We start from the raw sequence: 27,404 nt of genomic DNA, 5'->3' as shown, positions 1-27,404 counted from the left end.
TGTGGTGTACATAGTCGCCATTTATGCGGCATACATAATCGGTTGTCGCCGCTTTGTGTGTCGCCGACGTGATAGATAATGGAAGATCAGGTGGTCTGACATCACCGCAAGGAGCACATCGCCGGATCTCCCAGTAAACTTAGTTAAAGCTGTTGGAGGCTCAGTACCGTCCCGTCCCCGGGCGTTGACCAAAGGTCAAAGTCAACACATGGCGGGACCCCTCAAGGGACCCAAGGAAGGAAAGTCAACAGGTTGACCGCTCGAGTCATCGCCTCGCTAAGGCATCGCCCAAGAAAGGCATCGCCTAAAGAGAGGCATCGCCAAGCAAAGACATCGCCCAAGAGGAACAGTCGCCAAGTTAAGGCGTCGCCAGGAGAAGACATAGCCAAGCGGAGATATCGATGGTGTTACCCCTCGATGCCCATGGGTAGGAAAGACCGTGGAGGGGGAAAGAGGGCCCACACGATGGAATAACCCTCAGTTGGGTTGCGGCGCTGTGGGACCCTCTGCGCAGAATAACGATCAAGTTAGAAGAGCACGTGGTAATACGCACGTGCTCATTAAAAGTTTCAGTGAAAGTTTGCCAAGGTACGCGCTAATTCAGTTAAGATTCGAACGTTCCAATGAATATTTTTATACGCTTTCAATGCGCTTTAACGCGTTTTAATCATGAGAGATGTATAAAAAGGGACCTTGGGGAATTTGAAAGGGATCCGAGTTTTGACCTAATTCTCGCAGTTTTAGACATAGCACAAAACCTAGTTGTTTCTGCGACGCACCCACTGTGAGCACAAGGCAATTAGGGCAACCCAGTTTTAGTGATTCAGTACAGTTATTTTCGACCACTTCCAAAGGGTGTGTCATCTTTGATGTTTCTCGCTAGCTGACTTGATCGTCGGAGTGCAAACAGCCGCGAGGGCGCCCCTTTGTTCACTTCTTTTCAGGTACTCACAGATGGAGCAAAACGAAGGTGCCCTAGCTCGCGAGGACAAGCCACACGCAAAGACAATCCCGGTCAACCGACGGGAACATTTGGCGCCCACCGTGGGGCCCGATATAAAACATCAGTCCCACCACACAAGTTCTTCAGTTCCAGTTCTCAAAACCCAGAAAAGTTAAGAGGGTTTCCAGAAAGCCATGACCACGAGACCTGCACGCGCTAGGAGTGAAGAGATTACCATGCAACAACTCATGGGCATGATGCAAGGGTTGCAAGAAGCAATGACAGCATCGAAAGCGGAGTAAGAGCGCATGCAGGCGAATCTCCTAGCTTCTCAGGCGAGAAATGATGAGCTCCACCGTGCCAACGAGGAGTTACGCCGTGGATGGCGCGATGTAAACGAGCCTGAGACTGCCTCCCCACCTAGAGAATTCACAACACCATTCTCACAGGCGATCCTAGAGACAGCGATCCCCAACACGTTCACGGGGTCCAAGGTAACCTTCACAGGGATGGAGGATCTTGAGGCGCATCTCACTGCGTTCCACACACAGATGATGTTGGTTGGCGGTTCTGACGCCGTAAGGTGCAAGCTCTTTATGAGCACTTTGACTGGGATGGCTATGGATTAGTTCATCAGCCTCCAAAAGGGTCACATTACGTCCTTTGCACAGCTCTCACGACTATTCAGAGAGCAGTATTTAGCCAACAGAGCCCCAGCCCCAGTTTCGTACGACCTTTTCGACGTGAAGCAATACCAAGGGAAAACCCTGAAAGAGTACATAAGCCGCTTTGGGGCACAGGTGGTGAAGGTGGGTACCACAGACGAGCCCATGATCGTGTACACATTTAGGAAGGGTGTGTGTCCCGGATCTTTTAGTAAATTGCTTAACCGCAGCCGCCCCAAAACTTTTGCTGAAGTAAGGCGTCGAGCGGTAAAACACATTGCCTCAGAGGGCGAGGCGTACGAGAAATGCGCGACAGTCGCACCTACACGTCCTAGAGCACATATGCGTGCTCAACCCGCCAGAGTCCACGAAGCTACTATAGAAAGAAAGAATCAGGATAGGAGGCACACTCACGAGACAAGGAGAGCTCAACCTAAGGGTCGATCAGAGGGAAGGAGAGAGATCAATAGACCTCTAAGGCACAACTTTGTGGTAGAACTTAAAGACCTCATCGTTGTGACCAATATAGCTGACAGGTTGAGGCCACCAGTAAAGTCAGACAAGGTACTGGGGCCTCACAAGGAATCATGGTGCGAATTTCACGAAGCATTCGGGCACCATATCAACAACTACTTAGCGCTAGGCTATCAGTTGGATGAGCTTGTAAAGAATGGCTTCCTGAAGGATTATCTCGTTGGGTCTGCTGCGACCACAGTCCCTATGGTACCAGAGGAAGGCCAGGCACATGAGATGCCGGTTCATGGGGAGATTCACACCATTTCTGGTGGCTTTTCCGGAGGAGGACCCATTGCCTCTCAACGTAAGAAATATGTGAGGTCAGTAAGTTCAGTCGCTGAGGGTTTTACGGATGACCCGTGGGAGTCGGACCTTGTTTTCACCAGGGCTGACCTACGGGATGTCGTCCCACATGACAATGACCCCGTGGTCATCTCAATGGTCACAGCAGGGAGGAAGGTACACAGGGTTCTCGTCGACCAGGGCAGTTTTGCAGATGTCATGTTTTGGTCGACCTTCAACAAGCTACAGTTATCCCCTGACCTCTTGAGACCCTATACTGGATGCTTGTATGGATTTACAGACAACCCAGTGGAGGTATGTGGCTACTTGGAGCTGAGAACGACGTTCACTGATGGAGCAGTGTCGCGTACCGAGAGCATCCGGTACTTGGTGGTTAACGCCAATTCAGCCTATAACATCTTGTTAGGCAAACCCGCCCTGAACAGATTAAGAGCAGTGCCCTCCACACACCACATGAAGATGAAGTTGCCAGATCTGAGTGTTAAGGTGATCGTGATCAAGTTCGATCAAGAAGAAGCCCGAAAATGCTATGAACATAGCCTAAAGACAAAGAGAGGCATGGTCATGGTAATTGAAAGACCACCCGTTTCAGATTCGTGAATGGAGCTAGAACCCTTGGCAGAGGCAACGCCTGCGGGGTCCTCGCCTGTCGAGGCCACGCCCATAGGGGCGACGCCTATAGAAGATGCACATACAGAAGAAAGATACAGTGACGCCTCGCCCATGGAAGAAGAGCCAGAAGAGGCGATGTCCGATGATGCGACGCCTATGGAAGAGGACCCCATGGATGGGTCTCGCGCAACAAACGTACAGGATGAGCAACCCCAACCAGAAGACAACGTGGTGGAAAGACAAATAGGGGGTAAGGTGTTCAAGTTAGGACGTTATTTGAGTCAGAAGAATGAGAGGAGGTAGCTGCAGTGATCTCGCGACACCTAGATGCATTTGCATGGTCCGCGACAGACATGCCAGGCATCAACCCAGATTTTTTGTGCCACCGCCTCACCATGGACACCAAGGTTCGCCCTATGTGGCAGAGAAGGAGAAAGTTCAACGAGGAACGATGCCTCGTCATCAAGGAGGAAACGCAGAAGCTGTTGAACGTTGGGCACATCAGGGAAATACAATACCCTGAGTGGCTAGCCAACGTAGTTCTGGTAAAAAAGGCGAATGGAAAGTGGAGAATGTGTGTAGACTTCACGGACTTGAACAAAGCGTGCCCCAAAGATTCTTATCCACTTCCTAGCATCGACGCATTGGTGGACAGCGCCTCGGGCTGCAAGATGCTGAGTTTCTTGGATGCGTTCTCAGGTTACAATCAAATCAAGATGCATCCCAGGGACGAGAGCAAAACGACGTTCATGACGGAGAAATGCAGTTACTGTTATAAGGTGATGTCGTTTGGGCTGAAGAATGCAAGCGCCACCTACCAAAGGCTAATGGACAAGGTCCTTGCACCTATGCTGGGAAGGAATGTACAAGCCTACGTAGACGACATGGTGGTGACTTCACACGAGAGGGGGCAGCACGCAGCGGATCTGGAAGAGTTGTTCGCTACCATATCAAAGTATCACCTCAAGTTAAACCCAGAAAAGTGCGTCTTCGGCGTGGAGGCGGGCAAATTCTTAGATTTCATGCTCATAGAGAGGGGGATAGAAGCAAACCCTAACAAATGTGCAGCCATCATCACCATGAGGAGTCCAACCTCAGTGAAAGAAGTTCAACAACTAACGGGGCGAATGGCAGCATTATCGAGATTCGTATCAACTGGAGGAGAGAAGGGCCACCCTTATTTCCAATGCCTCAAAAGAAATAGTCGTTTTGCGTGGACAGACGAGTGCGAAGCAGCCTTCCTCAAATTGAAGGAGTACCTGACGACGCCACCTGTGCTTTGTAAGCCACACGTAGGCGTCTCCCTCCGGTTGTACTTTGCAATGACAGAGTGGGCCACTAGTTCTGTGCTGGTCCAGGAACAAGACCAGGTACAGAAGCCCATTTACTTCGTGAGCAAGGCCTTGCAAGGCCCAGAGTTGAGATACCAGTCACTAGAAAAGGCAGCGCTGGCAATAGTATTCTCAACACGGAGGCTTCGCCACTATTTCCATAGCTTCACAGTGGTGGTAATGACAAACCTTCCCATCCAGAAGGTACTCCAAAAGCCCGACGTGGCCGAGAGGATGGTTCGCTGGGCAGTGGAACTGTCAGAGTTTGACATTCAGTACGACCTCAGGGTATCCATCAAAGGGCAAGTCTATGCAGATTTCGTGGCAGAACTCTCACCAGGGGGGACCCCCAAGAAGTGGAGTTAGGGGCACAGTGCATGCTCTCAGTGGATGGGTCTTCCAACTAGCAAGGGAGTGGTGCTAGAATTATCTTGGAAGGGCCTAATGGAGTATTGATCGAGCAGGCTCTACGCTTCGCCTTCAAGGCAAGCAACAACCAGGCGGAGTACGAGGCGTTGATTGTTGAGATGCTTTTGGCTAAAGAAATGGGTGCTCAGAGCCTCTTGGCAAAGAGTGACTCACAATTAGTCACAGGGCAAGTAACGGGGGAGTATCAGGAAAAGGATCCACAGATGGCTGCGTACTTGAGGTACGTCGAGATGTTGAAGAGAGCCTTCGTTGCGTTTGAGCTGGTGCATGTTCCCAGGGAGCAGAATGCCAGAGCTGACCTGCTCGCCAAGCTGACCAACTCAGGCAAGGGGGGAAGGCAAAGGACTGTGATCCAAGAGACCCTCAAAACGCCGCGAAAATTTGTAGCAGATAACAGGGTGGATGTCCTTCACGTTAGTACAACAAAAGGAAAACCAATGAGTCATCGCTCTTTGAGTCAAGATACGACGAGGGCACCCTGCATCAGTACTTATGCGACCTCGCCAGAAGAAGGAGAAGGCGTACAGGTATGTACTTTGGAGAAGGGCGACACATGGATGACCCCCTACAGGCGATACCTAGCGAACGGAATCCTTCCAGCAGAACTGGAAGAAGGCAAGAAGATTAAGAGGAACGCCGCAAGATATACCTTGGTAGATGGGATACTGTTCAGGCACGGGTTTACGCATCCTATCTTAACGTGCATGAGTGGCGACGAGTGCACCAGGATAATGGCTGAACTCCACGAAGGTATTTGTGGGAGTCACGTCAGAGGAAGATCCTTGGCATCCAAGGTGATACGAGCAAGGTTTTTCTGGCCAACAGTACAGGAGGACTACGTGCGATATGCTCAGCGTTGCAAGCAGTGTCAGATGCACGCTGATTGGAACAAGGCGCCGCCAGAAGAACTAAGATCCATATACAGCCCATGGCCTTTCCATACTTGGGGAATTAACATCCTGGGCCCGTTTCCATTGGCGATAAGGCAGATGAAGTACCTGATTTTCGCCATCGAGTACTTCACTAAGTGGATAGAGGCAGAACCAGTGGCACAGATCACTGCCCACAAGGTACAACACTTTGTTTGGAAGAACATTGTGTGTCATTTTGGGGTGCCAAGGCGTCTCATTTCAGACAATGGCATCCAGTTTGCGAGTCAGCAGTTGGGGAAGCTGTGTACAAAAGTAGGGATCAAGCAGGTGTTTGCGTCAGTCGAGCACCCCCAGACGAATGGGCAGGTTGAGTCAGTGAACAGAGTTTTGTTGAGGGGTTTAAAACGCATATTAGAAAAGGCTAAAGGGGCGTGGGCAGAAGAAGTACCAAGGATTGTATGGGCTTACCACACCACGCCTCAATCCTCCACCAGGAGACGCCTTTCAGCCTAGTGGACGGATCAGACGCCATGATCCCAGTAGAGATCCACGAGAGCTCGCCCCGTTTTTTAGGTTTCATGACAGAAGAATCCAATGAAGAAAGGAGGGTGAACCTGGACCTAATAGATGAAGCTAGAGAAGAGGCGAAAATTAAGGCTGAGGCTGTGAAGAGAAGATTGAAGCGTCAATACAGCTCTTAGGTGAAGCTACGACAATTCTAGGTCGGGGATTTGGTCATGAGGAAGGCTCACCCTTACGAGTTAGAAAATAAGTTGTCTCCCAAGTGGACTGGACCGTTCAGAGTAACCAAAGCCAAAGGGAATGGTTCGTATAAGTTAGAGACTTTAGAAGGGGGCCTCATCCCACGTAGTTGGAATGCGGCGAATTTGAAGTTTTAAGAAGGGGGCAGATTTTGTAAAGGGGACACTCTTTTTCCTTCTCGGGGGTTTTTTAATGAGGTCACCCAAATAAAGAAATGAAAATTTTAAGATACATTTGCCTTAGTTTTTCCCTTTCTTGTAAAATCAAAGATCAAATAAGAAGATAAAGATGGCGTCGCCAAGGTAAGGCGTCGTCAGGGTAAGGCGTCGCCAGAACAAGGCACCGCCAAGAGAGGGCGTCGCCAAGACAAGGCGTCGTCGAGATAGTGATGCCAAGATAAGGTGTCACTAGAACAAAGCGTCGCCACTAGATAAGCAAGCAGAGGTCAAATTCAGAGCAAGATAACAGGTATGTCTAGTATAAGCTAAAAATTCGGGAGCCTAGTCCTTGATCAGGGGTTAAGGGAATCCTTTGGGACACCCCCTCCTCAAGTATGAACAGCTAGCCCCAATATCAGATGTCAGTATAAGTTAAAAATCTGGGAGCCTAGTCCTTGAGCAGGGGTTAAGGGAATCCTTCGGGACACCCCCTCCTCAAGTATGAACAGCTAGCCCCGGTATCAGTTATCAGCATAAGTTACAATTCGGGAGCCTAGTCCTTGAGCAGGGGTTAAGGGAATCCTTCGGGACATCCCTTCCTCAAGTATGAACAGCTAGCCCCGGTATCAGTTATCAGCATAAGTTAAAATCCGGGCGCCTAATCCTTGGGCAGGGGTTAAGGGAATCCTTCGAGATGCCCCCTCCTCAAGTATGAACAGCTAGCCCCGGTATCAGTGGTTAGACATAAGTTAAAAACCCGGGCGCTCAGTCCTTGAGCAGGGGTTAAGGGATTCCTTCTGGACGCCCCATCCTCATGTATGAATAGCTGGCCCCGGTATCAGACGATAAATGTAAGCTAAAATCTGGATGCCTAGTCTCTGAGCAAGGGTCGAGAGATTCTTTCAGGATGCCCTCTCCTCAGGTAGGAACAGCTAGCCCCAGCATCTGATGTTTAGAACATTTTCGCCTTGGTGTTTTCAAACACCCTGAGGACGATACGGCATTGTTGTAGCAGGCCTCTTCTCAGGCGTGGGCACCATACGCAAAAAGATAAGGGCTAAGCCACCCTGGTGTTTTAGACACTCCATGAACAATGCGGTACTATAGTTTAGACCTCTCCATGGGCGTGGGCACTAGAGTGCGACTTTTGTCCCAAAGTATTCAGGCACCCTGAGGACACATAGAGCAGGTCCCTCCTTGAGTGTAGACACCCAGCACAGGTGAGATAAGCCCTCTTCGCCCTCGAGCGACGTTGAGGCATCAGAGACGAACAGGTATAGTCCTCCCTTGCCTTCGGGCAATGACAAGGCAAGCGACGCTTTCATGAGGAAGATTCCTCGCAGATACGAAGGCCAAGTAAGTTCCTTGGTGGAGAGACCAAGGGAAAGGTACGCATCACGACTTAAAAAGGGAGAATAGGAGAGGAGATCACGTGCTACCTAAAGAGTTAAAGTCGAGCACGATGAAGGAAAGTATCGAAGGTAACGCACGCGATATAGCAAAGAAAGCAGAAGCAGACACAAGCATGCAAAGATAATGCATATGACATTTAAGCATAAATTAAGAGTAATAGTTATAGATAAGGTTCATGACGGTGGCAAGTCAAGCAAAAGGCAATTATATACATGTCAAATATTGGGCCGAAACATGAAGTAAGGCTATTCTTCAGGGGCCTCCAGGGGCACTATTTTGCCATCAACCACTTCGTTCAAAGGGTTGCAACCAGAAGCGTCAATACTAGGATTTGCGCAGGCAGCTTGGACCAGAACCTCTGCGAACCCTTTGGCAAAACTGGTGGCGGCCTCCCTTAGCAGCTTTTCCTCCAGCTCTGCAATTCGCTCCCTCATAGGAACGAGCTTGCTCTCTAACTCGACGGCGTCCTGAATTTTGTCGTGCACTTTCCGGCGCGAAGTTTTTAAGAGTTTCGAACATTGCAAGAAGCGCAAACGGCAGTGAATGATAGTCGTTGATAAGTCCACGTGTCAGTGAATAGGAGGGGGTTGATGAAATATCAAATCAGTGAATAGCACGGGCGTTAGCGCGCAAAGCCACGTAGGTCGCCAAAATTTCAACTTCTTAGTCTTTTCGCTGGACAAATCACAGCTTAAGACTAGGGGGTTTGTATACCGATCAGGTCATCGGGTGTGATGACGTGGACAAGAGAAAGGTAGGTGGTCAAGAAGTCAACACAGTCGCCATTTGCGGAAGTGGCGTTCTGCGGTGTACATAGTCGCCGTTTATGGAAGTGGCGTTCTGCGGCATACATAATCGGTTGTCGCCGCTTTGTGTGTCACCGACGTGTTAGATAATGGAAGATCAGGTGGTCTGACATTGCCGCAAGGAGCACATCGCCGGATCTCCCAGTAAACTTAGTTAAAGTTGTTGGAGGTTCAGTACCGTCCCGTCCCCGGGCGTTGACCAAAGGTCAAAGTCAACACATGGCGGGACCCCTCAAGGGACCCGAGGAAGGAAAGTCAACAGGTTGACCGCTCGAGTCATCGTCTCGCTAAGGCATCGCCCAAGAGAGGCATCGCCTAAAGAGAGGCATCGCCAAGCAAAGACATCGCCCAAGAGGAACAGTCGCCAAGTTAAGGCGTCGCCAGGAGAAGACATAGCCAAGCGGAGATATCGATGGTGTTACCCCCCGATGCCCATGGGTAGGAAAGACCGTGGAGGGGGCGAGACCGTGAGGAAGCCTTGGACCTTGATAGCTCATAACAGTAACAAAGAAAGGTGGCTTCAAGGCCATAAGTTCTAGTACCAGTAGGGGGTAAACCTGACTCGTGAAGTACCCACGCCACTACTGGGAAACCCTGGTATAGATACGACCCCTGAGAGGGCCACGACCAGGGGAGAACCACGTGCATGGTACGAGAGAAAGGTAGATACACTCCCAGGGCAAGTAACTAGTGATTGTGAGGCATGAGTTGGCACCCAGAAAGTCAACCCACATGCCAAATGCACTTCGAAGGAAATAAGGCCCACACGATGGAATAACCCTAAGTTGGGTTGCGGCGCTGTGGGACCTTCTGCGCAGAATAACGATCAAGTCAGAAGAGCACGTGGTAATACACACGTGCTCATTAAATGTTTCAGCGGAAGTTTGCCAAGGTACGCACTAATTCAGTTAAGATTCGAATGTTCCAAGGAATATTTTTATACGCTTTCAATGCGCTTGAACGCGTTTTAATCATGAGAGATGTATAAAAAGGGACCTTGGGGCATTTGAAAGGGATTCGAGTTTTGACCTAATTCTCGCAGTTTTACACATAGCACAAACCCTAGTTGTTTCTGCGGCGCACCTACTGTGAGCACAAGGCAATTAGGGCAACCCAGTTTAAGTGATTCAGCACAAACCCTTTGATGTTTCTCGCTAGCTGACTTGATCGTCGGAGTGCAAACGGCCGCGAGGGCGCCCCTTTGTTAACTTCTTTTCAGGTACTCACAGACGGAGCAAAACGAAGGTGCCCTAGCTCGCGAGGACAAGCCACACGCAAAGACGATCCCGGTCAACCGGCGGGAACAGATTGTACCGTTTGTATCCCCCATGCTTATATCCAATGAAAATGGTCTTCACCGCCTTATCATCCAACTTCGATTTTGCTGCCTTGGGAACATGAGCATAAGTAATTGACCCAAATACCTTCAAGTGCTACACATTGGGTTTGAATCCACTTCATGCCTCAATTGGAGTTGTGTTAGAAACACTCCGAGTGGGTGATCTGTTTATCAAATATACCGTACATATTACGGCCTCAGCCCAAAAATAATTTGGCATACCTTTCGCTTTAAGCATGCTCCTCGTCATGTCCATGATTGTTCTATTCTTTCTCTCAGCAACTCCGTTGTGTTGAGGTGTGTAGAGGCAAGTTATGTTATTTTGCAACCCAAGTTCTTCACAGTGCCTCTTTCATTAGACTTGTACTCACCTCCTCCATCACTACGCACCATCTTAATTTGTCTGTCACTCTCTCTTTCAACAAATGCTTTAAATATTTTAAAGAAGTGGAATACCTCATCCTTGCTTTTCAATACATAAATCCAGGTTTTCCTTGAAAAATCATCAATAAAGGTTAAAAAATACTTATTACCTCCAACTGATGATATGTTCATCGGGCCACAAACATCTGTATGAACAAGCTCCAAAGGAAATTTTGCACGCCAAGTCTCCTTAACAAATGGTATCCTGTGATTCTTTCCAAAAATGCATGTCTCACACAATTGATCAGGGTGATGAATATGGGGTAAATCATTCACTAAATTTCTTTTGGAAAGATTTTCCAAACTCTGAAAATTTAAGTGCCCAAAGCGTAAATGCCATAACCACGATTCATTATTCACTATTGCATTCAAGCACTTCACCCATATGAATATCTACTGGAAACATGCGGTTTTTTGATAAAATGGTTTTAAGAATCAAATTATCTTTTTTTTATCAAAAAGTGAGAATTTATTTTCAACTATGTGCCTCATGTAACCCTTTTCGGCCAGCTGTCCCATACTCAACAGATTGCTTTTCATATCAGGTACATAGAAAACATCATAGATGTACCTGTGATCACCATTCTTCAATGTGATAATAATTCGCCCTTTTCCAGTCACCGAAACGAACCTGTCATCATCAATTTCACTTTTGTGCGAAATAAGTCATCCAAATCCATAAACAGCTCCTTCTGACCACACAATGATTCGTGCAACCTGTATCCAAATACCAAGTCTGATTGTTTGGGGTTTCATTTGATGTGGCCGCCATTAGTACTGTATGATCCTCTTCATCTTGTACGTGATTACTGTCTTCTTGAGCACAATTGGCAGCATGATTATCACCTCTTGATTTGCACTCATTTGCATAATGGTCACGTTTATGGCAATTATAACACTCAACATTTGATTTATTATAAATGTCTCCTCATCCTCCGTGACCACGCTCCCCGCTCCCCGCGCCAAGCGCCTCCATGATTCTGGCCACCACAACCTTTGCTGAAATAGCTACCATGTTTATGATAAGAGCTACCAATTGAGGCTTGTGCTTGTAAAGCCTGTTCAATTGGTTTTTCAATCTTATTGTCATTCATCCGCTACTCATGTGCTCGTAGAGAACCAGACAATAACCTTACTGTCATTTTTGAAATGTCATTGGCCTTTTCAATTGCGGCAACAACATGTTCAAATATGAGAGTTAAAGATCTCAAAATCTTCTCCACCCTGCTCCAAATGTGTTTCACCATTGGTCTTCATCTGATTTGTCAAGGCAAGAACTTTATTTATATAGACATCAATAGTCTTTGTGGTTTCCATCTGCAATGTCATCACCTTTATAATTGGTTGACAAAATTATCCAAGCTTCACTAGCAGTTGTTGCTCTTTCTATCTCCTCAAATGTCTGGTCATTCATCCCTTGATGGATGAGATACAAAGCCTTATTGTCCTTCTTCTTCTTATCACGATGCGCTACTCGTTGCACCTCAGTTGCATTAGCAGCTAATGCAGACACTTCACTCTCAACGACATCCCATAACTCATGATAATCAAACAAAACTCTAATTTGCACACACCACCGATTGTAATTTTTTTTCATCAAGGATAGGAACTGATAATTGGGTAGAGTTCATGATAACATACTATCTCTTGATACCAGTTGTAGGAACTAATTTAAGGAAATAAGAGAAGGCAAAATGTTGTAGCAACTGATTGAACGTAATTGCGCAAAATTGCAAAACTGATCTTATTGATTTTGATTTACTCAATCATATATATAATAAAATTACAATTACTAGAAGCTATAAAATAGTAGGAATACTAACAGGCCTATAAACTGACCATTAATACAATATAACGGTAAAATAGTTTAAGGGTAATAAAATCAGAATTAATAATAATAAAATATAAATTCATAACCATCAGAAGCTCATCCAGATGTCGACCGACCTCGAATTGGTGAGAACAAAGTTTTAATATATTTTAGAACTAAATTCTCTAAAATTTTGAAAGTGTAATCTTAATTTACAAATAAGTTTTCTAAAGTTTCAAACATTTATTTTAAAAACTCAACAAAATAACCTTAGATAATAAGTATTTCAACAACTAATCTTGGATAAAAAGTATTTCAATAGTATTTACATATTTTTTATAATTGAAAATAATTGGTTTGTATGATTCCTAGTTTCAGAAAGTCTGACTTATTTTTTTTTATCTTTTTATTTACGTATATTTTATGTGTAATTTTAATTTTAGTTATAATTGTTAATATTTAAGTCTCATAATTTTAAAATATTTTAAATTAACGTCTTTATTTTAAAATGTATCTAATAATTATAAATTTATAGTAATTTAAAAAAAATATATTTATAATTGCATTTGCTCAGTTTAAACATTTCTTATATTAAATATTACCTAAAACAGTAAATGTTGGTTGAAGCCAACATTGAAACCGCGTATATTAAACCTTGTATTTTGCTGAAATAAAATACATGAATATGAATGATAAAAAAATATTTTAAAAAAAATTATTATAGGTATTTCTTTAAATATGTCTTTTCTGTTCATCTTATAAAAATTATTATAGATATTTAACAATTGGGTCGTTTGGGTTACTGTACTATTAATGAGACATGGAATCGTATTAGAATTGGGATCAAAGGAAACTTGGACTTTTATTATTTGGATTATTTTCGAAATTTATTTACATACTAGAAAAAATAAATATTCTTCAATAGTGCTCTCCATATATTTTCTTATAATTTGGATATGTTATTTAGGGATAAATCTTTTATAATAGGAACTCAAAATCTATTTTGATTTTTTATAAGGTCTTTTTGAAATTTTTTTATTGTTTGGAGTACGTCTAATACTCTTATTTATATTATTTTTTATTATAAATGAAAAAAAAAATATTAACTCAAAATTAATCACTCTTCATTAAATAAAAATAGAGTAATACATGGATCAATAAAATTACAAAAAAAATCATTGAATTTTTTAAACTAATTATAGAGATAACACTCCTACCCCATGATGACATTCTTCCACTTTTCATCAATCCCTTTTCTTTATTCAACAATCTTTTTCAATGTTCAAGAAATACATGCTTCTGATATCTTTTTATAGATACAAAAAGTTAAAATATTATGTCATGAAATATAACCCATTAAACAAACCAAGGTACAGTTATCTTTTGATACTGATAGTTTTTTTAATTATAATTAATAACTAACATAGCTTTTTCATAATCAAGTGAATGGAATAAACTTAATACATTACTCAGCATTTTAACACACATAGCACTAATAGGGAGACAAACGGAAGAAACTTAAACAAAAATAATAATGATTTATTAGATATAATTTATTATTCAATTAAATCTATTTTAAAATTGTATTTAGTAACATCTGAATAGAATTTATTAAATAATTAATAGAAAAGTATATTCAAACATATGTTATTAATATTAACTGATAATTATTATTAAAATAATGAAAAATATTTAATATCTATATTGAAATATGTAAAATCTATTTAATGAAAAAGTGGATATTATATAAAAAGGTGATTATTATATAAAATAATGAAAAATAATAAATATTTATGATAAAATATTGTAAACTCGTGGTTATTATATATATAAAAAAAAGTAATACTTTAATGTTTAATTTTTAAGCAAGTTTCATACTAAACATATAATCTTTAACAACGATATATCATCAGTAATATTGTTATTAATATTGCTTACGGTTAGATAAATTGTCTACAATCTTGGTAAGTTTATATAAGAATTTATATTCCTAGGTAATGTTATTAATATTAGTATTAATATTAATATTATTAGTATTAATTTAATATTAATATTAGTATTAATATTAATATTAATATTTGTAACAATGTACACATTAAAAAAGCATATGCACATACCCCACATGTAATTTCCCTTCTCTTTTTTCATCTCTCCAACCCTCTTATTTTTTCTCTTCACTTCTCACTCCATACATCATCTATTTTAGAATCCGATCGATTTAATGAATATTTCTACCTGATCAAATTTTCTAACAGAGTAAGTTCTTTTTTGCTCTATAGATCCTCTATTTTCTATTTTTCATTATATTTTCAAACCGAGTAAGTTCATATTTCTACCTGATCAAATTTTCTAACCGAGTAAGTTCTTTTTTGCTCTATAGATCCTCTATTTTCTATTTTTCATTATATTTTCAAACCGAGTAAGTTCATTTTTCTCTAAAAATCCTTCATTCTCTATTTTTCCTTAGGATTTAGTCACGAATCTTGCTGAGATCAGTTGAGAAAATTAATTATCTCAACTTATTGTACTATATACTGAATTTATGTTTTGTTTGTGGATAACTTGCATTAGGCCCTTATATTTTGAAGCTTATCCAAATTGAGGGGATAAAATTTTAGAGGTTGTATTAAAGGCTATGAATACAAGAGTTATAGAAAGATGTTAATATTAATTGTGTATTTTATAATTCTTAGTGTTTTCCCTTTATAGATGTGACCTTTTATTGATTGACTCTTTGTTTTCCATTCTCTTTTTTTAGTTAGACCTAGAATGAGTGTACTGTTTGTATATATTCAGACTATTTGTTTTGATTTCAATTGAAGAATAAAAGAGATATTCATTCTCATATCCTTTGATTTCATTTTACATTTTAATTCATCTCTGTTCTATTTTATAGTATGGTATCAGAGCAATTTAAAGTTTATCCTAGCGAGTGTATAGTGGGCTTATCAGGCCACCCACTATTCGACCGTTATCGGACCACCCATAAATATATTATCTCACGCACGAGTTTTCACTACCGACGTGAGGGGGGGTGTTGGAGATCCCACATCGACTAGAGATTAGAGCATCTCATAACATACAAGTGGGTGCAAACCTCACCTTATAAGTCAGTTTTATGAGGATGAGTTAGGCTTAAAGTTCACTTCTTAATAGGTTGCTTGGAAAGAAAACAGTTAAGGTAAGGCAAGCTAACTTTTACCCTAGGTTAGAAATCTGAATGTAGAGGAGACGTGGTCCCAATTTTTAATTTCTCTTACAGGGATGTTATTCGATAAAATTGTTTGATTTTATTTTGTGTGAACTTGTATAAATATTATATTTTGATAGTTTGAAAGTTAAATATCGTGTTTGATGTTGGAAAGGTTCTTGAATGTTGTGAATTTTTAAATTATATGTATTATATATGAATGATGAAAATTGTATGAAATTGATGTCATACATTTGGAATAATGTATGAGTTATTGTTTGATGATAAATTAAGTATGAAAAAACTATGTTTAACATCTAGAGGATCCTCTAGCGTCGTTAGTGATGATCTAAGTCATATAAACTAAGATATCAGGTGGTGAGAAGTTGATGAGTGAATGTGAGTTCATACACACCGGGTTCCGCTGTAGACACTCAATATTGGATGTTTGAAAATGTATGGATTAGATGTTAGTATCTGGTAGGGGCATACCTAATGAGTCTTTCGATAGACGATGGATTCATGAGTAGTCAGTGTTAAATGAAATCAAAGTGCTATGAATTGAAATGAAATCCAATGATTATGATTGAAAATAAATCCATGTTTGGTCTATATGAATGTTGTAATTGGTATTGAAATTTTATATGACAATATTTAAAGAAATGTTTATAATTGATTAGTCTGATTAGTTATTATTTTTCATGAATTAAATGTGTTATGAAATTTCTTTTCATTAGCTTACCCTTCTTTTCATGAATTAAGTATGTTATGAAATAATGAAGTATTTCTAAAAAACTAATAGAGGCTAATTTAGAATATAAAGTAGTGAGTAGCTAAAATCTTGGTACCTAATAGTTAGATACCAATTTAGAAACTATTTTATAAATTTTTATTAATAATATAAACTAATTTAGATACCAATAATTTTTTTAATTTATAAAATGGTCTCTATTTTAGTCAAATAATAACTAATTATTTTAATTTTTAAAATTAATTTCCATTTAAGTGGATCTTGAATTTCTCAATCCAAACATGTATAATAGTTAATAACATATTTTTTTTATTAAAAAAATTTAATAAAAAAATATTTAAAGTGTGTTCCAACCATTAGTTAGGTGAACCCTACATGATTAACCCAATATGAATCCAATTGCACCTTAATCAAAGGAACAAGACTACAAGTGAAGTTATGACCATTGCAAAATACAAAGAAACGTCCCAAAGAAGAAACAGAAACAGATAATAAGATATATTAAGATAAAAATATATCTAATTCCATCTACCACAAATTTGATTGGCACCTTCGTACCTACATGGTCCTTCTTCACTTATAAACCAATTGCACTGTTTGCAGCCTCCACCTTCTTTTGGCACACACATATCAAAGTTGTTAAATGCATCTTTCCATTGAAAGAAACAAGAGAATGGTGACTTTCCATGTGTGCTATCACCAGAATAATTCAACTCATAGAAACTACCTGGGTCAATAAGGTGAAGCTCAGGACCAAGATTGTTGCAGTACATTTGGACATGGGACCTCAAGTGGATAAGAGATTGATTTGAATGGGAGAAGCCCCAAGTAGATGAATTCATGTTTGTGCTGGAAGGTCAAACACTGAAATTAGGCAAATTTGGAGATACCCGCAAACTTTTAAGTATTTTTTAAAAATTGCATATGAAATCCTCTCTACTCTTACCCGAGGTACTTTTAATGATATGTATAGAGTTATGTGGGGTCTATCGATACCACCCTCGACACATTGTTTTGCTTGGAGAGCATTGCAAGACAGGATTTCTATAAAGCAAAACTTGATTAGAATGTTGGTTCATCTTGTGGATTCTATGTGTGCTTTAAGCGGGAGTAAGCAGGAAACGACTTCTCATCTTCTGATATCTTGTCTGATCGTGAATGCTGTTTGGAATTTATGCAACAAATGGATAGGGGTTAGTTTCGTAAACCATTTTGCTTTGAAGGAACCATTCGAACAATTTCACCATACTTGGTTTAGCCAATAACGTAATAAGTTGTGAAAAGTAGTGTGAATCTCAATCATCTAGTGCATTTGGAAACATAGGAATGGGATAGTTTAAAATTAAACACAGGAAGGTTAGATATTTGTTTTTATAAGGGTTGGAACACCCCTTTATATTCCATTTCAATTTAATTTATTGTTTGCCGATTAAAAAAATGTCATCTCCATTAAGTTTCTACAAGGAACATGATTTGCGATGATTTGAGAGATTATGAAATGTAATATATTTTTTTTAAAAGAGTTGAAATATTCTTTAAATATTTTAAATAATTTATTATTAATAAAAGAAAATATCAATCTTAATTTATTATTTATTAGTTTTATTTTTATTTTTATAAATCAATTTTTGTGACGCTTAATAAAAAAAGAATAAAATGTAAATTACGATATTTTTCTTATAAATTATTTTTTATTTTTCCTCCTTATTTTTGTTGTATTTTAATATACGAAAAATAAATGTAAGAAAAGAAGAAAATTATTAATGAATTGTTTAAATGTAAGACAAATATATAATAATACTCTAATTTGATAGAAAATAATTCGTGAGGTTGAAGATGATAATTCAAATAAAATAAAACTTAAGTGTTGGTAGACTAATAAGTTAATAAGTGTGAAGGATCAATTAAACACATAGTTTGGTCCTTAAATTTATTTTCTATAATATATATTGAGATATTAAGTAGTACATATTATTTTTCAAATAAATTAATTTAAATTTTAATATGAAATAAAATAATTTATTTCAATATATTATTAAAATAAAATATTAATATTTATTTATTATTTTAATTTTAATTATTTATTTAAAAAATGTAATTATTAATAAAAATAAATTATATTATAAAAGATTAATCTATTAAAGATAAAAAATTTTGTAAACTTTCTTTGTAGTTTTGAACTGAAAGTTTAAGTCTTGATTCTTTTTCGATTGACGATTTTATTCTTTTTTAAATTTCAAGCTTTCATCTCATTTTTTATGAAAGGGTATTTATACATGTTTTTATCCACAAAAACAAACATAGTAATAAAGATTTGATTTCGAATTTGATTTTTCGTTATGTATCCTATTTAGGTTTGATCCTTCTTTGAGTATGGTGTTTGTGTTATGATGTTGTGGAGTTTAGGATTATTGAATTTTATTTGAAGTTAAACAAATACATATTTTTTCACGAAACCCATATAAGAAAATGCAGAGATAATAATACTAACCAATAACTCATCTCACAAATCGTTTAAGCAACTATAAGAATAGTTTTATGCATAATATGGGATTGAAATTCCAGTCAAAGTATGAGAAGGATGATTTTGGACTATAATTCTTAACCAGACCCATACATTCCTCTTAGCATCAGTTGAATAAGACTTGGTTCCTTTGCTTACAAAGTGCCCAAACCTGACCCACCTAAACCCTTTTCTAGAGTTTGAGTGTGCTCAAAATCATCATCTTTATCCCTGACTTAATATGCCTTAAACTGACTAGTTTCTTTCTTTTCATAATCACCATCATCATTCTTCTTTAAATCATATAGTGTAGAGTTTAGGGTTTATGGTTTCCATCATCACCAAACAAAACAGTGCATTCATACTTTTGCAATTCTCCATAGTTAATTCATATTTCACCTTTAGTTTCTTCTCTCTTTTCTTCCACAACCTTTCCATACTGTTCCTGCATGCTATTTCTTCTTATTTTTCAATTCTCACACCTTTCACACCTTCAAGGGTGCATTAATAAATCTTTATAATGATTTTTTTTTCTAAAATTATTATTTTTTTCTCCTATTCTTGTGTACAATGAAAAAAATATGAATAAAAAGAATGTCATGATTTAAAACCCTTAAGATTATTTGGAACAAATATAATAAGACTTTTTCGTGCTCCATTGAAGGCTACTTTTTTACCTTCATATTTCTAGAGATCTAGAAATGTAGATTTGGTGCAAGTAGTCACTGTCTAAGAACCAACTTTGTTTCTTATCCTTTTCCATATAGCATATCTATAATGGGAATTACGAGTTTCTCTTTCTTACTAGTTTCTGGATTTGTTTTCTATGTTTGAATCTGACAATTGTATGCCAAGAGTTTCCACAATTTTTACAAGTAACTCCAAAGGATTTATAAAATGGTTTTTCTTTTCTTTTGTTCCAACAGATCATATCGGAGACCAGACTTTTCAGATGCATGTCTTGAAGTTGCAAAAAGAATATTTAGAAATTTTGGGCTCTCAAACAAATTTATGAAAATCATGCTTATAACATGTCTCTCTTTCTTGCAGAAGTTTTATTTTTTAGCATCTAACTTTTGTATGTTAACTCCTTGTAACTTGATATCTAGTCAACTTATTGTTTTCTAAACTTAAGACTTTAAACCTGTTACTTAAGAAGATCTTACGTTGAGGAATCCAATCCGTCATGAATTTTTGAAAGTTGTGTGTGTCTATGTAGATTTTGTTGCATATTTTTACAACACATTATGGTTCAAGTTAACTTCAAAAGTTATCTCCATAAAAGTTTTTTTTCTTAATATGTTGTATTTTTTAATCAGGTTATTCGAGTTTTTATCGCTTAAAATTACTTTTATTAAAGTATTTTGATTATAGTAAATATTTTTAACATATTGATTTATCATATCAATAGGTTGAAAGTACTTGAAGTTTCAAAAATATTTGAAAATATTTTATTTTCCTATTTTGTCTTTTCTATTTAGTGAAATCAACAAGTTATTTCCATAAACGTACCAATTTAAAAACTGTTGATTTCTTCTAGTAAAGGAAAATAATTAGTTATTTCGAAAAATCAATTAAATGTTTTAACAAGTTTTTTTATATTATAACCAAACAAATTTAAATTGATACAATTTTTTTCATCAAACCGTTTTTACAATCATTAAAACCTTATACTAAGGAAATAATTTGAACATTTTAAATGACAAACTTTTGTAAGAGAGAAAAATAGAAAGTTTTGAAATCATTCTTGAAAATTATTTTTGCTTTGTGTGGTTGAAGAATATTTTATGGGTTTGATTTTTTTATTTTTTTTTTGTGCTTCATCTGTAAAATCCCAGGTGTTCTCAAACCTTATTTCTTTCTTTGTATTCTGGTGTAGTAGATTTAGATAGAGTTTCTGAATTTTTGCAGAGTGGTTAAGAGTGTGTGTTCTTGTAGGGTTCAAGATCTATACTCTTGATTGTATCTTTTATAAACTTTGTGCTTGGTTTAGTGAATTCTTAGTGATTTTACTAAGGACTGAATGTAGCTTTTTGTGTAAGACTGAACGAGTATAAATCATCTGTGCAAATTTCTCTCTCTTTCTCTCATAATTACTTTATCAATTGTTTTCAAGTTTTCTGCCTATATGTTAATCGGTTAAATAAACATAAAAACTGACTCCATCAATATATTGATTTAATTAAGTTTTCAATTTGACTCCATCTTATACGAAAATCTTCTGAAAACAATTCATCCCCTTTTATTTTAGGCCAACAATTCTAACAAAACCTTTGTTTTAGCTCAAGATATTTTTCAGAGATAGAGTTACATCTTGTGAGGAGATCCTCAAAAGATATTCCATTATCTTCATCTTCATTGGATGATAAGTGTGGTGAGTTTGATACTTTATAAAAAATGGAGTTGGATTTATATATTACCTCTTCTGTATCTACAATAAGACAATGATTGTCATGTTCATTTGCGCTTGAGTTTGACCCTGAGTCTGAGTCTTCCCAGGTTGTCATTAGACTTTTCTTGGTTGAGCCATGCTTTCTTCTTAGCTTGGAACACTCATTTCTTACTGGCTCAGACTTATTGTGCTCGAAACGGACGATGTCTTGTAGGGCTTCTTCATCTTTATGCCTAAAAGAGCTTTCTCTTATTCTAAGAGGAAACCTTGTGTTTCCTTACCCTCTTCGTTTGAGTAGTTACTTAAACTTTTAAGATATTATGGAGATTTCTCCATCTATTGAATAGTTTAACTCCACCCTAGATATGTTTTCATTATTCTCTTGACTCTTAACGACCTTGACTTCCTTTCTTTTGTTGGCCATCTATCTTGAGGAAGTTTTTTCCTGTAGCCCTTTTCTCTCCGAGTGTTATACCTTTCTTTTACCTTCCTTATTCCCTTAATAATTAGCAACTAGAGAATCTTATATCTCTTTTGCAATTTTCACTCTACACACTTTCTTATACTCGGTTCTTAGAAAGTGCACAAATAAGAGTATATTTTTCCTTGTTGTTTAAATGCATCTAGTTGTATTCTTCCAAGTCCCAATCCTCCTCTTAAGGATGAAATCTTTATATCATCCTCGTTGATGATTTGTCATAGTTGATAGTGTGTGGACTGTATGTACATTTTCATTTGAGTTTTCACTATAAAATATCTTCTCCCATAAAATGAGAAGGTTTAGAGAGAGAAACTCCTTCTACAATCAATTATGGTTTCTTGCATACCATGCTTATTGTTTGATCTTCTTCTCTAAAAATATCAAGAATTCACTCCCTCAACCATACTCTTATACCAACTAAACAAAAATCAGAAAAATATAAAAAGTGAGAGATAAACTGTGTTTTTAAAATTTTTATTATTTTTTATAAATATCGTATATGTTATTAGACAATAATTTTTATTAAAATAAATAATATGATGAAATATTTTCATAAAAAAAGTTTTATGTCCCTCTCTTTCTAAATTAGTTATAAAAAATAACATATATTTTATATTAGTTTATTAATAGTAACTATACTGGTATGGTCGACCAAAACTCTGACGTGCCTCGGTCTCCTTGACTGAGCTGACAGAAACACACACTGGCGTGGCTCGGCCTCCCTGACCGAGCTGGCCGAGACACCACGCACGGCCAGGCTGACCGACACAAATAACCATTAACGCTCAAACCAAGGTCAGTAAAACTAAACTACCATTAAGAATTAGGTAATGCAATCATAAGTGCGATCCATTCCACTAATCAGGCCCAATGAGGTAAACCCATTAAAATAGTATAAATAGCACACATTCCAAGGAGCAAGGTACGCCATTTATTACTGTGCACCTATCCAAGTGCCGATCACCCACTTTACTGACTTGAGCGTCAGAGTGCCTTTTGCAGGTACCTCCCCCATTTGGCATTCACTCGAGACCGAGAGCCAAAGGAGCAACACGAAGGCGAGAAGGATCCCAGTGAAGCCCTAGCAACCTGCCCAACCGAAGGAGGAAGACGAAGACTTCAATAGTTCTCTAGGTCCCATCTCCCTAGTAGGAACAATTGGCGCCCACTATGGGGCCGAGAGAAACTAGTTGAAGAGAGAAAGTAGATGGTCACAACCAGAAGCATGGAAAGGATGACTAATGCCGACAGGCAACGCTACTATTGTCTCTCTAGAGATAGATGACCAAGATGAAGAGGAGGAAAGATGAAGTTGTCCAGAAAAATGAGCAAGAGATGCAAGCTCTCCAAAGGGAGAATGACGAGATGAAGAAGAAGTCGGTGGAGGGAGGACCGTCCACTGGACCGACCAATGTGGCTGATAGGTCCTTCGCCTCTCCTCCCCACCCGAGACCAGTGGAGGAGACGAGAGACAAGATTCTCACCCACGAGATGGAGGGACAATCCTTTCTCAACAGGTCGGCCAAGACGACCATCACCACGGACTCGGCCCGCCGACACCCGTTCACCAACACTAACATTGAAGTCCCCCTACCAGACAAGTGGAAGGGTTTCAACCGAGACTGATATGATGGGTCTACCGACCCGGACGAGCATATTGATGCATACACCACCCATATGAGTCTCTACACCTCGGACGATGCAATTTTGTGTCGAGTGCTACCCACATCCCTGATGGGAGCAACCCTCAGCTGGTTCACCAAGCTCTCACCTAACTCCATTGATAACTTTGCCACGCTCGTGACAAAGTTCGAGACTCAGTTTGCCACTAACCTCCATCGCCCTGGTAGGCATCCGTAAGAAGAAGGGAGAGTCGTTGAGAATCTTTGTTGATAGGTTCAACAAAGTGGCAATGAGCATCCGGAACCTCAGTCCGGATGTTGCCATGCATCACATGCTGACAGCCCTACGTCCAGAGCCTTTTGCTGATAACTTGTGCATGCAGCCGGCCGACAGTCTGGACGAGCTGAGGAAGAGAGCTGCTAAGTATATGCAGCTGGAAGAACTCAGGGAGTTCCGTAACCAAGCCCGAGTCGAGGCTACTGGAGAAAAGAACAAGGAAGAGAAGGACCGCCAAGGCTGGTTAGGCCAGTAGGAAGACAGGCGCAGAGATAATAGAGATCGACCATTACGATTCTTGAGGTATACACCCCTGGCGGTTGAGAGGGGAAGAATTCTGGACGAGGCACTCAACACCGAGCTGATCCCTCCTCCCAGAAAGGTAGCCAACCCAAACAATACCGACCAAAGGAAGTAGTGTCGGTATCACCAAAACACCGGGCACTCCACTGAGGAATGTCAGGCTCTGAAGGACAAGATTGAGGAACTCATCCAAGCTAGACACCTGTGCTGATTCATCAGGAATGACCGAGACACAAGACGCTCACCTCGCAAAGAGGAACCCTCCAAGAGAATGAAATCACCTCCACGAGGCCGAGACGACCGAGACCGTAGGGACGACTGCCGGCCTCGGAGAGACGATCCTCCCAGGGAGGCCGAGAGAGGAGGTAACCGAGAGGTTATCAACACTATAGCCGGCGGATGGAGCACCAACAACACCTGAAAGAAACACCTGTGGGCGGTGCACCAGGTGAATGCGGTGACATTTCGACACCTTCACAGATGAAGACTTCAAGGGCGTGGATTACCGCCAGGACGATCCCATGGTCATATCGGTCGATATAGATCGATTCACTATCAGGAAGACCCTTGTTGACCAAGGAGTTCAGTACACATCCTCTACTGGAAGACGTTTAAGGCCATGAGAATACCCGAGGTCGAGATGGTACCTTACGGCGACCATGCAGTCGAGTTCTTAGGTGAGAAGGTGGGTACAAAGGGCTACATTGAGCTCTACACCACCTTCGGCTAGGAGAAGAACAACAAGACTATAAGGATCCGATATCTGGTCATCGATGCCAATACCTCCTACAACATCCTCTCTGGTCGACCGTCCATCAACTGGTTGATGGTCATCGTATCGACTTCTCACCTGGCAATGAAGTTTCCTGTTAATCGAGACAACCGTCGTGTTGGTAGATCTAGACCCTCGGGCGACCGAGGACAGATTAGAAGCGTGGGAAGAGCTGAGGCAAGTACCGCTCCTGGATGAAGAACACAACACAGTTGTGGGGACGACCATGGCAACGGCCGAGGCCGAGATCATGAACGCCGCGCTAAAGAAGAATGTGAACCTGTTCGCGTGAACACCGACCGACATGCCAGAAGTGAGCTCAGACATCATCACCCATAGACTGCCAATATTTAAAGAAGCCTGACCGATCTCCAAGAAGAAGAGAGACCTAGGCGATGAAAAACACCTAGCAGCGAAAGTAAAGGCCGAAAAGCTTCTATCGGTCGGGTTCATACAGGAGGCCCGGTACACGACTTGGCTAGCCAACGTCGTCATGGTCACCAAGCTGAACGACAACTGGAGGATGTGCGTCGACTAGAGAAACCACAACAGCGCGTGTCTGAAAGACTCCTACCCCCTACCCAACATCGACCGCCTGGTGGACGGGGCGGTCGACCATAAAATCTTGAGCTTCCTGGATGCTTATTCTGGCTATAACCAGATAAGTATGCACCCCAAAGACAAGGAGAAAACGACCTTCATGAGGCCGACGCCAACTACTACTATGAGGTCATGTCGTTCGACCTCAAAAAAGTGGGGGCGATCTACCAGCGCCTCTTGGATAAAATCTTTCGGGGGCTGATCGATCGGTCGGTAGAGGTGTATGTGGACGACATAGTGGTGAAGTCTGACTCCTTTGAACAACATGTGAAGGACCTCGACGAGGTGTTCAAGGCCCTCAGAGGGTCCAATATGAAGCTCAACCCTGAGAAGTGAACATTCGGGGTTGATGGAGGGAAGTTTATGGGTTCATGCTCACCCACTGGGGGATAAAGGCCAACTTCGACAAATGTCAAGCCATAGTCGGCATAAGAAGCCCGTAAAACATCAAGGAGATACAACAACTCCTAGGGCGTCTGACCGCCCTCCCAACTGGCCGAGAGGACGAGACCGATGGTCCAGATACTTCGAAAGGCTTCCAAGTTCAGCTGGGACGACAAATGCGAGGAAATCTTCAAGCAGTTGAAGGATTTCCTAACATCTCCATCAGCCATACAGAAGCCGAGACCCGCCCAACCCATCCTGGTCTACCTAGCGGTCTCAGATGAAGCAGTCAGCGGTGCATTAGTGCAGGAGGTCGAGGGTGAGGAACGACCAATATACTTTGGCAGCAGACGCTCCACACGGTCGAGACGAGATACTAGATGATCGAGAAGGTGGCGCTCGCCCTGGTCCTCATGGCGAGGCGAATGTGCCCTTATTTCCAAAACCATTCAATCACTGACCTACTATCCAATCTTTAAAATTTTGTCTAAATCGGACCTTGCAGGGAGGATGATAGGATGGTTGGTTGAGTTGTCCGAGTTCGACATTCGCTATCAGCCACAGGGGGCTATCAAGTCCCAATGCCTAGTCGACTTCTCGATCGAGCTGACACCACTACCCACCCTGTCGATCGGGTGGACACTTTATGTAGATGGCTCATCCAACAAAACAGCTTGTGGAGCAGAAGTCGTCCTAGAAGGGTCAGACGACCTCCTCCTGGAGCAAGCACTCCATTTCAGATTTAGGGCGATCAACAATCAGGTCGAGTACGAGGTCTTGCTCGTCGGGCTAAACCTAGCCTACGACATGGGAGCACGTGAGGTCGTGTGCAAAAGCGACTCCCTGGTTATGGTCGGCCAAGTCAAGGGAGAGTTCGAGGTAAAAGAACCCCTACTACAACGATACTACCATGTTGCCCGAAACAACATAGCCCGGTTTAACAAAGCACCATTGGAGCACATACCGAGGGAGGAAAACAAAAGGGTCGACATCCTGTCTAAGCTGTCGGTCACCAAGAAGAAGAGCCATCAGAGACCAAGGCACCCCAGTGTGTATGAGACTAAATGTCTTGCAATAGCCGAGGCCGAAACTGATAATTGGATGACACTCATCATCCAGTACCTAGAGGATGGCACATGCAAGCCAGAGCAAGAAAAAACCATGAAGCAACAATGTGTCTGGTACACCATGATCAACGATGATTTATACCGAAAAGGATACTCGGCCCCTTGCTGAAGTGTATCACCAACAAGCAAGCCGAGTACATCCTAACCGAGATCCATGAAGGTGTCTGCGGAAACCATTCGGGGGCACGGACGATGGCTTTCAAGGTCCTGAGGGCTGGCTACTACTGGCCGACCGTCCAAGGTGATTGTGCCGAGTACGTGAAGAAATGTGCCAAGTGTCAGGAGTTCGACCCTCTCCACCACACAAGGCGGGAAGAGTTACACAGTCTTATCTCCCCATGGTCGTTCGCCATTTGGGGGATGGACATTATCGATCCCTTTGCACAAGGAAAATGGCAGACCAAGTTCCTTCTAGTAGGATTCGACTACTTTACCAAATGGGTCGAGGCCGAGCCACTTGCATCCATCTCGACAAAAAATGTTCAAAATTTTGTCTGGAAAAGCATCGTGTGTCGATATGGCGTTCCAAATACAATCATAACCGATAATGGCCGACAATTCATTGACCGAGGACTTCAGTCCTTCTACGACGACCTCGATATCAAGTCAATCATGGCCTT

At 40.7% G+C, this 27,404-nt stretch overlaps 2 protein-coding genes across 2 annotated transcripts; both read left to right on the top strand.

Moving 5' to 3' along the window:
• Positions 1-1,950: 1,950 nt before the first annotated feature.
• Positions 1,951-3,027, top strand: LOC137824665 (uncharacterized). The gene has a single exon (XM_068630335.1). The coding sequence runs from the start codon at positions 1,951-1,953 to the stop codon at positions 3,025-3,027; it is 1,077 nt and encodes a 358-aa protein (XP_068486436.1).
• Positions 3,028-25,786: 22,759 nt separating this feature from the next.
• LOC137824664 (uncharacterized) lies at positions 25,787-26,893 on the top strand. Its single transcript, XM_068630334.1, has 2 exons — positions 25,787-25,976; positions 26,163-26,893. The coding sequence occupies exons 1-2, from the start codon at positions 25,787-25,789 to the stop codon at positions 26,891-26,893; spliced, it is 921 nt and encodes a 306-aa protein (XP_068486435.1).
• The last annotated feature ends 511 nt before the right edge of the window (positions 26,894-27,404 follow it).

Source organism: Phaseolus vulgaris, chromosome 8, assembly GCF_000499845.2.
Source record: "Phaseolus vulgaris cultivar G19833 chromosome 8, P. vulgaris v2.0, whole genome shotgun sequence".
Classification (NCBI taxonomy): domain Eukaryota; kingdom Viridiplantae; phylum Streptophyta; class Magnoliopsida; order Fabales; family Fabaceae; genus Phaseolus; species Phaseolus vulgaris.
The sequence above is the reverse complement of the archived record's forward strand: the minus strand, read 5'-3'. Positions and strand labels throughout refer to the sequence as shown.